At 46.4% G+C, this 13,111-nt stretch overlaps 1 protein-coding gene across 4 annotated transcripts; it reads left to right on the forward strand.

Annotated features, from left to right (window-relative positions):
- Positions 1–458: 458 nt before the first annotated feature.
- Positions 459–13,075, forward strand: LOC146432251 (hydroxysteroid dehydrogenase-like protein 1). Of its 4 annotated transcripts, none has more exons than XM_085071776.1 (9): positions 459–559; positions 1,700–1,957; positions 2,365–2,568; positions 2,946–3,056; positions 3,367–3,518; positions 5,895–6,127; positions 6,737–7,182; positions 9,100–9,327; positions 12,945–13,075. In XM_085071776.1, exons 4-9 carry the CDS (start codon positions 3,036–3,038, stop codon positions 12,966–12,968), a joined length of 1,104 nt encoding a protein of 367 aa, XP_084927902.1. In that variant the 5' UTR covers positions 459–559; positions 1,700–1,957; positions 2,365–2,568; positions 2,946–3,035; the 3' UTR covers positions 12,969–13,075. The 4 variants fall into 4 exon arrangements, with proteins under 4 accessions (XP_084927902.1, XP_084927901.1, XP_084927903.1 ...); XM_085071775.1 differs by lacking the exon at positions 12,945–13,075 and adding an exon at positions 10,152–10,435; XM_085071777.1 differs by lacking the exons at positions 459–559; positions 1,700–1,957; positions 2,365–2,568; ... (1 more) ...; positions 3,367–3,518; positions 12,945–13,075 and adding exons at positions 5,018–5,122; positions 10,152–10,435.
- The last annotated feature ends 36 nt before the right edge of the window (positions 13,076–13,111 follow it).

The raw sequence follows: 13,111 nt of genomic DNA on the forward strand, positions 1-13,111 counted from the left end.
TCATTTCTGACAGTAAGTGATGCTCTCCCACAGTGCTACATGATGGCCATTTGCAAAGTTGAGAGAATTTGAGACTTCTCCAAATCCATCAGCAACAGGACCCCAAAAAATCAAGCCATTCTAAATGCCAGCTATGAAGTTATGGAGAAGATGGGGAACAGTGTCAGGGCCAGGGCCAGATGACAGGGGTCTGTTAGCAGCTGCTGCCAGCCTCGCCTGGTGCTCAAAGCTGTCTGCTTCAATATTCGGGATAGAGCTGTTGCGTTGCCAACAACGCCTTCCGCTCGCTGGCAAAGGGGCTTTAAAGCATTCCATTTCATTTAGGCAAAGGCTAAGATGCAGCTCTGGGCCGGTGGAGCTGCGGTGTCCCTCAGGCCCGGTCGTGCCGCGCTGCTCCCGGCTCGCTCAGCCTCTCTCAGCCCGTGAGCATAACGGGACAGCCGAGCGCCTTTGCCTGAGGGCTCCGGGCTGTCCGCGCATGCGCAGCGCTCGGGGCTCTCGCGAGAGCGCGGCGGTAAACAGCGCACAAGATGGCGGCGGGCCGGGCGGCGGCGGCGCGGTGAGCACGGGACGGGGCGGGCGGGACGGGAGCGCCGCAGCTCCCTCAGGGCCTGGGGCGCGGGCGGGGCGGTGCTCGCTGCCTCTCGTCTCCGGGGCTCCTCGCCCGCCGCCGCGGCGTCACTTCACGTCCGTCCTGCCCGGGCCGGGAGCGGTGGCACTACCCTCACGGTGCCCGGCCGTGCTGTGCGGCTTTAGTCCGGCCGGGGCGGCACCGGGCACGGGCTCGCTGGCTCGCTGGCTCGCTGTGCTCGCTCGCGGCACCGGCAGAGCTCCCCGTGCTGCTCCGCTGCGGCCGGTGCTCCCCAGGGCTCTCGCAGCCGGCGGCTCCTGCGGCATGCCCAGTCCGCGGGATGCCCTCGCTTCGCAAAAAGCAGCGAGTGACTCCAAGCGGAGCTCTTCTAAGGCAGGGGCGAGTTGGCAGGTGTGAGTCCGTCCAGCCCCTCACGGTCTGCATGTTAAACAGAATAAACCATTGGGCGTGCTGTTCCTTTGCTCTTATTTTTCATCGTACTTCTTTGTCGTGCTTACGCACAACCTGCTGTCAGCCATAAGGGTGTTTATTTTGCTCATTTGTGTGGTTGTTTTATTTCATTGCTATAGGGGTTATTAACCGATGAAGTGATAAGGCAGGCAAAGCTCAGCCAAGGCCAGGAGTCAGTGCACTGTAAGTATGTTACAGTTAGGGACGAAAGGAAACTTTATAATCACAAGCAGTTCCCATTTTGTCGTGGTGTTGTCAGTCAAATAAAAGCAGAGGGAATTTCTGTTTCTATTGCAAGGAAATGCTTGATGATGCTAACTAAAGTGAAATAAAACGATGTAAACAGCTGTTTGGAAAAATGTGTTCCCTCTCCCCTGCTCCTCTCCCATCATTTCACCTTTCCCTGATATTTACAATTCTACCTTCCTTTCAAAAGTTTTTATTACATTTGTTAGGTTTCATGATGAAACACACCCCACAGCCTTTCCCATTACGAAGTGCAGAAATAAATTGCAAATTTCTAAAAGCACCAAGAAAATGCCTCAAATTATGATTTTTTTGTTCTAAAAAACCAAATAAAAATTCAGACTTTGCAATGTGAATACGTGAATAAGCTGCTTAAACACCTGTTCTGTTAAGGTAGTGCTCTTGTTCCAGAGTATATTGTGGCTTTTAATGGCTACTTCACAGCTAAAGCTCGAAGTAAATTTATTTCAAGTGCACTAAAAAGCAGTGATATTGAGAACTGGAGGATTGTACCTCGCAACAACCCAGCCAGTGACTATCCAAGTGATTTTGAAGTTATTCAGATCAACGAGAAGCAGAAGGATGGAGTCCTCACACTGGAAGATCATCCGAACATCAAGCGTGTAACACCTCAGCGAAAGGTCTTTCGGTCACTCAAGTATTTGGAGTGTAAGTAATTTTTTGTGTGGCTGCATGGGATCTGTTCTTAGCCTTATTTCACACCATCAACTTAGCATTACAGAAATGAGAAGTGCCCTGCAGTTTTTCTTTAATTGACAGAACTTTCTTGATCATAAAATGATCAGGGTGTTGTCATATGTTTGCTAAAGCATACTATGTTTCCATCCATAAGACAGAAACGTTTCTCTTGCAGCAGTCAGTTACCTGGGACTGTGGAGCTCTGTATCCTTAGTAGATAAACCAGCAGCTTTTACTGATTTTGATTGGAGAAAATGAATACTCAATAATCTAAAACCTTTGTTGTAACAATATGATGTCTTACATTTGCATAAAAATCGGTTCTTTGTGGTTTTCCTCATACTGTTTTTTTTCTTTTCTTCGTCCTAATTCCACAGCTGATGCAGTGGTGCACTGCAATGAAACCAGATGGACTCAGAAGTGGCAGTCATCCCGCCCCTTGAGAAGAGCAAGTCTTTCTTTGGGCTCTGGCTTCTGGCATGCCACAGGCCGACACTCGAGCAGGCGCTTGCTGAGAGCCATCCCTCGCCAGGTTGCTCAGACCTTGCAGGCAGATGTCCTCTGGCAAATGGGTTACACAGGTGTGCTTTTGCTTGTTGCCTAAGGAGAACAATAACCTTCCTGGAAAAGCAAGTGAAGTGTAAGGAGAGGCTAATTGACTCGTGTGTGTTAACCTCTCACTGGGTGCCAGGCTGTAAAGATGGAGAAATAATTTGGTTTGAAATGCCTTGTATATTTATGGAATGCTTGTCTCTGTGTGTGTATTGTACTTAGGGGAAATTGGTCATGTTTATAATCTTTGGCTGAATTTCTGAATTGGAATAAGAATTTATTTAAGATCTATAACTTACTTAGATTGCAAATTGCAAACTGCATAAAACAAAAGTTCTCTTTTAACTTGATGGAATAGATTTGCTATGGAGCTGAATGAGAAGAAGCAATGATTTTCTCTTAATAGGTGCTGGTGTGAGAGTAGCAGTGTTTGACACTGGTCTGAGTGAGAAACATCCACATTTCAAAAATGTAAAGGAGAGAACAAACTGGACTAATGAGAGAACTTTGGATGATGGTGAGTTACTGTGCAGTTTTCCAACTATTCCTGACACTGGCGTGTTTTGTGCTTTCTGTTGTGCTGCTAACATCTTTTAAAACTGTGTATCTTGAGATGGATGCTTATATTGCTCAGTCTTGTGTGCACTTCCATAGTGCACCTGCAATGTAACCTTCTTTAGGTTAGTTGCTATTCTGTGATTCTGAACCTCAACTGATTTAATGGCTGATTTTACTTCTGAATGACCTGCATTTAATTTAAGTGTCCAAGTGAAGCCACCAGGATTTGCTATACAGTATGGCAGTAATCCATTTGTTTTCTTTCCCAGGAGCTGCCTGGAGGTTACGGCAGAGTGAAGCCTGATATTGTTACTTACGGCTCTGGAGTGAGAGGGTCTGGTATGAAAGGTGGATGTTGCTCACTCTCTGGGACAAGTGTGGCATCTCCTGTGGTGGCAGGTGCTGTCACTTTGTTAGTGAGGTAAGTCTTCATTAAGAATCTCTTAAAAGGTACCAGTTAGGAGGGACATAAAATTCCCTGTGAAGGAATTCACCAAATAAAACTAAACTGTGTTTAGATGTAGCAAAACAAACTTGGAGAATAAAATCACTGTTGTTCTGCCTGAGACATTACCGTGTCTGGCTACCGCTATGTTTCATGAGAAAAACTTGATGAATAATAAGTATTTTAAATAATAGTTTTGGAGAATACAGTTAGGGAGAATAGGACTAGGAGGCAATCTTGTCACTTTTTAAAATAATTTGGAGTTGCTGATCTTATGTCAACTGTTGTAAAAGAAGGCACCTTTTTCAGGTGCCTCATAATATGGCCAAAACCTCCCCAGAAAATACTACTTTAGCTATGAATTTTGTAGAACAAACCACGCTGCAGGGAGCAAGAGATGACAAATATTTTTTTGATTAAATGGCACAGCCAGATTGGACGATTTGTCAACATGAGCTGTCTGCAAGTTTTCAAGCAATGAAAATGAAAGTTTCAGAGTTGTGTAACATTTTGTCTTTGCAAAACCAGTTTGCATTAAGATGTACTTAGAGATTTCTTTGTATTCTCTAATTGCATTTAAAATCTTCAGCGTAGACTTGCGTAATTTTTTTTTTGTCTGGAGCACAAATGATCTCAGTAAACTGAATCCTAACACTGAATCGTGTTTCTTCCATGGGTCAGAGTGACCTGAGTGTATCAACTTAAGCAAGCTCTGCTGCCAAACCTGTTCTTTCACACCAGTGATGTTGAGCATGTTGCTTGGCTAGGGAAGCTTTTACTTAATTAAGTTTAAATATAGACTAGATGTGAGAATTGATACAAGTTACACAAGACAACTGTCCTGTAACATCTGGATGCAATCCTGTGTCATGGGCTCTGGAATGGCCCTGCTCGAGCAGGGAGGTTGGGCCAATGACCCACTGTGGTCCCTTCAAACCTGACCCACCTGTGACTAAAGATTGAGAGGTCAGGCTAGTTGTGTGATTACAACACTGGAACAAATATCTCTCCAGCGACAGGAAAGTAAAGAAATATAGGGAAAGGAAGAAAGGCCACGGGAAGATAGCAACTGAGTATGCCTCAGTTTAGGCAGGATTTCAGTGACTTTGCTGGGAGAAAGCACACACTGGTATTTGCATCCAGATGAGTAGAACAGCCGAGATGGGCAGGCTTTGTGTCCCATCGAGCGAGCCGGAGGGAGCTCACCTGCGCTCACAGCGCTGCCCTCAGGCGCCGGTAGCTCCCCTCCGCGGCCGCCGCCCGGGTCCCCAGCGGGCGCCGCCTGCATGCTAACACCCCCGAGCCGCTATCGGAGTTATGCTGGGACTCGTTGAGACACCATGTGCACAGGGTTCAGTGGGCGGCAGGGCCGGCAGGGAGCGCAGCCCGAGCTCCAGCCGCCGCCTCAGCCGCCTCCGCCGTGGCCATGGCGACGGCGCGCGGAGGCCCACAAGGCCCCGCGGCCGCTCCCGGCGGCCCCGCGCGGCACAGGCGGCGGGCGCGGGCAGCGCGGAGAGCTCGGCTCGGCTCGGCTCGGCTCGGCTCGGCTCGGCTCGGCTCGGCTCGGCTCGGCCCTGCGGGTGAGGCGCCGCAGGTCGGGGCTGCCGCGGGGCTGGGCTCCGTCCGCTGCACCCGGGGCTGGTGCGGTCTTTCAGGGCCGAGGCGCCGGGGCAGCTCGCAGGGGCTGCGCGGGGAGGACTCGCCCGGAGCTCGCTGTCCTGCCCTGGGCGAGGGGCGGGCGGGGTGTGGCGGTGCTGGGCGGCTCATCGTGTCCTGCCGAGGCGAGGGCGGATCTGTGCTTGTTTTAAAAGTGCGAAAACTAGTAAAAGCCTTGCGAGGCGCCTGATGCGCTGCTCCGTGCCGTGGTTCAAGGACAGTGGCAGATGTGCTGCTTCTGACAGCGCTGGAGACTGACTTTCTGTCTCTGAGCCTCCTTTGTCTCTCAGGTAGCTTTTAGTCCTTGAAAGAGGCCCTTATTTCTTTGTGTCTCAGCTCTCTCGTGCTGGTTGTCGTTGCCTCTCTTTTCGATAGTTCTTTATCTTCCTGAATTAATCTTCACCTGTTCAGCTTCTGCTTGAATTACTTAATTTACAGAATCGTTGATCAGTGCCGTTGCAGTATAATTGAGTAATAGCTAAACCGTAGAAAAAGGGCCAAACAGTACCTAAGCCAGTGAGTAAGATGGTAGGTGATACCCAAATTTTAGCAGACTGATTTGTGGCTTTTCTGCATCAAAACAGTGTTCAAAGTGTAGTATGCTGAATCTTATAGGTTATCCATACAGTCTGAAAAGTTTACATGGCCCAGGAGGCAATTATAATTGCCTGTGTCTTTTTTTTTTTTTTTTTTCAGGCTCATGATCACCATGGCTGCAGTGGATCAATTCTCCCTCTTGTACAGAGAAATCAGTCGCTCCTGCAGTTTGTATGTAGAAGCCCTGGCTATTGTTGGAGCTTGGTACATAGTCAGAAAGTGTGTGTTTCTGGCGTGGGACGCTTACAGCGCGCTCAGGCTGCACGTTATTCCGAAGCTGGCTGGGGAGGTTGATCTCGTCAAGGAGTATGGAAAATGGGCCGTGGTCACTGGTAAGAGATGAAGTGGTGAAGTTGCTTGTGCCAGTACTGTGAAACTTGGTAGCTTGTGCTGCTGTGTGAGCTTTATGTCACAAGCTGGAGTCTGTATTATCTCTGGTTGCAGGTTAGTCTGCCTGAGCAGTGGCTGTTGTTCATTGTCTTTATAAATTAATTCCTCAGGAGATGGGCAAGCTAAGTGAGTTGATAAACTGCTGAGAAAGAATCACAGCAATTGTTGCCCACATTTACAAGATACATCTTGAGCACCTGCAAGTGTAGACAGAGATGCAGACAAGATCCTCTTTTTGCTATGGTGTTTTCATATGTGCTCTAGTTCTTCAGCAAGGTTTGAGTCCTGTACTTCTGACATCCCTGCTTTTCATTAAGATTCTCCTTTAAACTCTCTCTTGTTGTCATAGAAAATATAAAAGTTTTATGAGGAGAGTAGCAGAAGCTGGTTGACAGTGTTGTCTTCACTGTTGTGTCTTTGCATTCAATATATTCAGTGCCACATGATCTCAGAAAAAAAGAACAAAGCTACAATATAAAGAACTGTCAAAGTAGAAGGCTGGGGTCGCTCTGTTTTTCACTTGTGTTTTCTACTGCTGTTTTCTCTTGCAGGTAGCACAGATGGAATTGGGAAAGCTTATGCTGAAGAACTGGCAAAGCATGGTGTCAACATCATCTTAGTCAGCAGAAACAAAGAGAAGCTGGAGGCTGTATCCAGGAGCATATCTGAAACCTATAACGTGGAAACAGATTTCATAGTAGCTGATTTCAGCAAGGGGCGTGAGCTTTACCCAGCCATTCAGGAGGCTCTGAAAGACAGAGAAATTGGGATTTTGGTCAATAATGTAGGAATGTTTTATGCCCACACAGACTATTTTACTAACCTGTCTGAGGATTTGCTATGGGACATGATGCTTGTAAATATTGCTTCTGCTACCATGATGACGCATATCGTGCTGCCAGGCATGGTAAAGAAGAAGAAAGGAGCAATTGTGAACCTTTCTTCTTCATCCTGTTGTCAGCCAACACCAATGTTGACAGTCTATGGAGCCTCCAAAGTAAGTTGTGGTGTAGTGTTAAATGCTATGCACTGGAAAGTACATTATAGGTTGGTTGTGTTATGAGGGTTTTTTTAACGCATTCAGCAAGAATGTCAAAAGACTTGAATGTTTTCTGGGGGTTTGTTTAAATACTGGAAGTGAATGGTACAGGTATTATGCAGTAAACTCCTCATCCTCACCAGTGCTGGGCTTTGAATCAAATTCGGTGCTCTTGGATTTTGTGTGAACTGTGGCATAACAGTCATTCTAGGAGTAACGTTGCCTTTCTCAGATGCACAAAGCAGAGAGGCAGTTCAGTGGGTCCCATTGAAAAGGTCCAGAATTTCATCTCTCTCTTTTTCAGCTGATGTGTGCATATACCTCAAGCCTCTTGCATGCCAGTATTTGTTATCAAAAAGGGCTATGCTTGTTCTCAAGCCATCACTGTGACAAGGAGTGTGGCCAAATCAAGCCACAGCTTCATGTATCACCAAGGAGTGTTGTGCCATATTTGGGGACAAGTGAAAAGAGCTCCTCCATAATTGTCCTTCGTGAGGAGATCCAGCCAGTAATGAATGGGATGGGGCAGCTGGTGATGCTGGAAGAATGACTGCTCACGGTGATGGTGGATTTATGTTGGATGACATGCTGCTGAATCCACAAAAGCAACCGATTGTGGAAGGATCTCACCTAGATCCAGTGTCTAAACACAAGTGGTTATTGCTCCCAGCTGTCCGTGGCTGCCCTGTGTTGTAGCCTTGCTGCTGACATAGCTCTTGTATTTCTTTTGGCCTGGAGCAAAACCAGCTCTTATTACCCCAAGGTATAAAATTCCTTGCAGATTTGCTTCAGTGAAAACTGGCTTAAGATGATTGTTTCTGTGCAGGGTATCTGCCCTTTTGATTATGCTAAGTGTATGTAGAACTGCACTTTGAATTAAAACAATTAAAAGACTTGAATGAAAAAGACGAAACACAAATGTACTGAAGTTTCTTCACTTAGCAGACATCATTAATCCAAAATTTAGATCAGCAATCCAGCTATAAGCCTGGCCTCAGAACACAGAAATGAGAACAAGCTGCTTCAACATCCTAAGCCTCTTTGTGCATTAACTAACAGTGCATGGTGTTTGAAGTGGTTGCTTTAGTTTTCCTAAAGGAGCTGTAAGAGCATTTGTACAAGATGCTTTCCCAACAAACTGTTGGGAAAACCTTTAGCAAGGCTGTTTGGGAGCAGCAGGAAGTCTACTCACAAGCTGAGTCTAAAATGCTCTTTGTTAGTGAAAGCTGGCTGTGTGGCACAGCAGTAGCTTCAGCAGGGTAGGCATCAGTGTTGTTGCCCTGATAAGACTGAGCCAGGCTCATTTTTCAGTCTGATTCCAGCAGTCCCAGTTATCAGGCTTGTGCTTTTTTGTTATTCTGTAAAAGTAAAATGAGCTAGAGGAGGTAATGCAGATACACATAAACAAATGAATAATTTTGGATAAGGACGTGCCAGAGGTAACTAACTTGGCATTTGGAGAAGACAGTTGAATGCAAAATTCACCTGTAAATTTATTAAAGAATGGGACTTTATTTTCTTCTTCTGACAGTAGTAGGTAGAGCTGGCTGTAGAGCATCCTTGCAATGCCCCCAGAACAAAGTGGTATTTTTTAGATAAAATAAATGTTTTTGTATTATTTTTAAGCAGAAATTGTCAGATTGTGTTAAGCAGTCACTTTGTGCTGCAAGTTACTGTACCATGACAGGTTTATAGCAAATAATAACACATGGAAATATTGATAATAATTCAGAAATCATTATTTTATATTATTTATTGAACTGGTGTATAAAATGTGTTACAACTTTTCTGTAATCTTAATAAAATCCCGCTTTGAGATTTTGTTTAAAAAAAAGGGAAAAAAAGAAAAGTCTCTTTCTGCTTTTGTCTTTCTAGAGCTACCTCGACTATTTCAGTAGAGCACTACATTATGAGTATGCCTCTAAAGGAATTTTTGTTCAGAGTCTAATACCATTTGTAATTAGTACAAAATTGGTATCATTCAGCAGCACTATGTCAAAGAGATCTGTCTTTATTCCTACTGCTGAAGAATATGCAAGGCATGCTGTTTCTACTCTTGGGTTATCAATGAGGACCACTGGTTACTGGAAGCATGCAATACAGGTAATGGAATTCATTAAACTATTTCATGATTTTCAGTAGAAGTAAATCAGCTGTTTACTTTCTTAGGAGTTTGAATGAAAGCTATGCTGATTCTGAAGAAGTGTAATATATATTGTAGACTTTAAGGCATTGTGCCATGTTTTCTCACTGGTTCTGCTTTAGAAAATTATGCCTGGGCATGCTTATTTTTATGATCACAGAGTGAATCCAGTTCGCCCTTGAAATGCACAGCAAAAATGGGAAAGAGACAATTTTTACTGAAAAGTACAGAGTAACTCATTTCACTTGGGGTGTTGCTGACTGGGGAATAATGGGTAGGGAGGATGGAATCATAGCAGGAAAAAACCTCATATTTTTGTTGTAAGCTACTGGAAGCAGGTGCTCCCATTTGTTAGGGTTTTCATTTCTAGGGGCAGACTGTTTCATGCACACTGGTCTCATCTATCCTACGTAGTGGCTTCCTATAGCATTGGGTTGAATAGATGGAAATAAAGAAGTGAGGATTAGTCCAAAAGGAATAAAAGAGATGGGATTGATTCTGGCAAGATGTGGCAGTTAAAGGAAGTGGACAGAGTTGCTGTTGTGAACTTGACCGAAACAGGATTCAGGATTTATTTGCAGAACTTAACTGTTCAGCTGTAGGCGCTACTTTAGAAACAGCTAAATATATGTACTTACAAGTTCAAGGCTTTGTTTGATATTCAAGCACTTCTTTGCCCTGCTTTAGTAGTGATTTGAGATATTGTTTGTTTACTTTAAGGGAATTTATCTTATTCTGTGCCTTCCTTTCATTTTTTCTGTTGTGTCCCCATGCCTCTCCACAGTTCACACTGGGTGAATGCCTGCCTGAATGGATGTGGGCATGGTTTGCACAGTATTTTAGCAGAATTCTCCGCAAGGAAGCTTTGACAGCCAAAGCGAAATAGGAGCCGCTCAATGTCCTGCGTGATAATTCGGATCAGTGGTGCAGAAATGTCTGATGAACCTTGGAGGACTTACTGTAACTTATCCATACCTTGTTAAGCAAGCTACCTAACCTAGACAGCAAAAGTCTGGATCCTCTATGTATCCTTGTATTAAATAGTTCCTGTGCTGCTTTCCTTTGTGACACAGTGCTGATGTTCTTGATGTTAATCTCTGTTCACTTTCTCATTGAGATAACTGGGCAGGAGCAGGTACTGTTTCATTTCTGACAGTAAGTGATGCTCTCCCACAGTGCTGCATGATGGCCATTTGCAAAGTTGAGCGAATTTGAGACTTCTCCAAACCCATCAGCAACAGGACCCCAAAAAAATCAAGCCATTCTAAATGCCAGCTTTGAAGTAATGGAGAAGATGGGGAACAGTGTCAGGGCCAGGGCCAGATGACAGGGGTCTGTCAGCAGCTGCCGCCAGCCTCACCTGGTGCTCAAAGCTGTCTGCTTCAAGAATTCGGGATAGAGCTGTTGCGTTGCCAACAACGCCTTCCGCTCGCTGGCAAAGGGGCTTTAAAGCATTCCATTTGATTGAGGCAAAGGCTAAGATGCAGCTCTGGGCCGGTGGAGCTGCGGTGTCCCTCAGGCCCGCCGTGCCGCGCTGTTCCCGGCTCGCTCAGCCCCTCTCAGCAGCTCTGGGCCGGTGGAGCTGCGGTGTCCCTCAGGCCCGGTCGTGCCGCGCTGCTCCCGGCTCGCTCAGCCTCTCTCAGCCCGTGAGCATAACGGGACAGCCGAGCGCCTTTGCCTGAGGGCTCCGGGCTGTCCGCGCATGCGCAGCGCTCGGGGCTCTCGCGAGAGCGCGGCGGTAAACAGCGCACAAGATGGCGGCGGGCCGGGCGGCGGCGGCGCGGTGAGCACGGGACGGGGCGGGCGGGACGGGAGCGCCGCAGCTCCCTCAGGGCCTGGGGCGCGGGCGGGGCGGTGCTCGCTGCCTCTCGTCTCCGGGGCTCCGCGCCCGCCGCCGCGGCGTCACTTCAGGTCCGCCCTGCCCGGGCCGGGAGCGGTGGCACTACCCTCACGGTGCCCGGCCGTGCTGTGCGGCTTTAGTCCGGCCGGGGCGGCACCGGGCACGGGCTCGCTGGCTCGCTGGCTCGCTGTGCTCGCTCGCGGCACCGGCAGAGCTCCCCGTGCTGCTCCGCTGCGGCCGGTGCTCCCCAGGGCTCTCGCAGCCGGCGGCTCCTGCGGCATGCCCAGTCCGTGGGATGCCCTCGCTTCGCAAAAAGCAGCGAGTGACTCCAAGCGGAGCTCTTCTAAGGCAGGGGCGAGTTGGCAGGTGTGAGTCCGTCCAGCCCCTCACGGTCTGCACGTTAAACAGAATAAACCATTGGGCGTGCTGTTCCTTTGCTCTTATTTTTCATCGTGCTTCATTATCGTGCTTACGCACAACCTGCTGTCAGCCATAAGGGTGTTTATTTTGCTCATTTGTGTGGTTGTTTTATTTCATTGCTATGGGGGTTATTAACCGATGAAGTGATAAGGCAGGCAAAGCTCAGCCAAGGCCAGGAGTCAGTGCACTGTAAGTATGTTACAGTTAGGGACGAAAGGAAACTTTATAATCACAAGCAGTTCCCAGTTTGTCGTGGTGTTGTCAGTCAAATAAAAGCAGAGGGAATTTCTGTTTCTATTACAAGGAAATGCTTGATGATGCTAACTAAAGTGAAATAAAAGGAAGTAACAGCTGTTTCATTCAGACTCGATTCATGTGTTGTTGTGCTGTGAGGTCAGCCTGTCATTCTCCTATATCGTGTGAATTCCCTAATAAAGCTTCTATTTTCCAGTCCCGGTCACAGCTGCAAAGTACAGTTCTGTTATTCTCCAGGTGCTGTGACAAACCAGATATAAGTGTTTCTCTTTGCTTATCTTTTAATGGCCTTTTATCTCTCTGTTGCTGGTTGAGTGGAATTCAAAAGAACGCTAGCATTGCAATTTTTCTTGAATGTATTATGCACTTTGGAACATGAGGGGAAGAGGCTATCCCTCCATGTGGAAAACACTTTCAGCACTTTCCTCTAGCTTCTCATTATTACATGCTGTTATCAGTTCTTATTTTCCCAGGTGCCCATGTTTTAGTAATAGACACCCCAGCTCAAAAAAATCTTGAAGTACTTTTTTCGTGCAGATTTTCAAGCACAGGCACTGCAGCTTTGCCTCCTCTGGTATCTCTTGTCCTTACCTGGCCTTGGCATAGAGTTTCACAGCCTGACATAGAATCTGATTCTCCTTGTATAAAGTGAAGTTCTGTAGCATTATTTCTATTTGCCATGTTTCTGACTGGAAAAAGAAGCATGCTTTTTAAAGTGGACACTTCTATCATGTTAGTATTTTATTTTGCACTTTTTCCTTGCCATGGGACTTGCATGGAATTTTTTCCTCTTTGCTCCACTTATATGAAGCGTGGTTGAATTTGGTGGTCATTGTTGCATGTTCTATTGTCAGGTTAATAGCTGAGTGTTTCACGTGTTCTCTGATCTAAACAAGGGAAAGACTTGAGTGTTGGTGAAAAATGGTTGAATGAAACATGAACAACTTTTTTTCCTATTATTTCTAAAACGAACTACCAAAGGTGTCTTCTTTTGGTGATTTTCAGACTGCGCAGTTGCACAAACACACATCTAATTATTTTCTACATTGCCCTGCCTTACAGGTTGGCTTGCAATCAGCTCTGTGAATTCTTCTAGGGAATTAACTTTGCCATCAGAAATGGATTACAGGACTCAGCTGCCACATCACAAGTGACTGAATCATTTAATGCAAAATGGAGAAGAAGCGTAGAAAGAAATGAGCCTGTTCACTAGGCTTGACCTGAAAAGA

The sequence above is a fragment of the Lichenostomus cassidix genome, chromosome 11 (genome assembly GCF_008360975.1).
Source record: "Lichenostomus cassidix isolate B80296 chromosome 11, HeHo_3.0, whole genome shotgun sequence".
Classification (NCBI taxonomy): Eukaryota; Metazoa; Chordata; class Aves; order Passeriformes; family Meliphagidae; genus Lichenostomus; species Lichenostomus cassidix.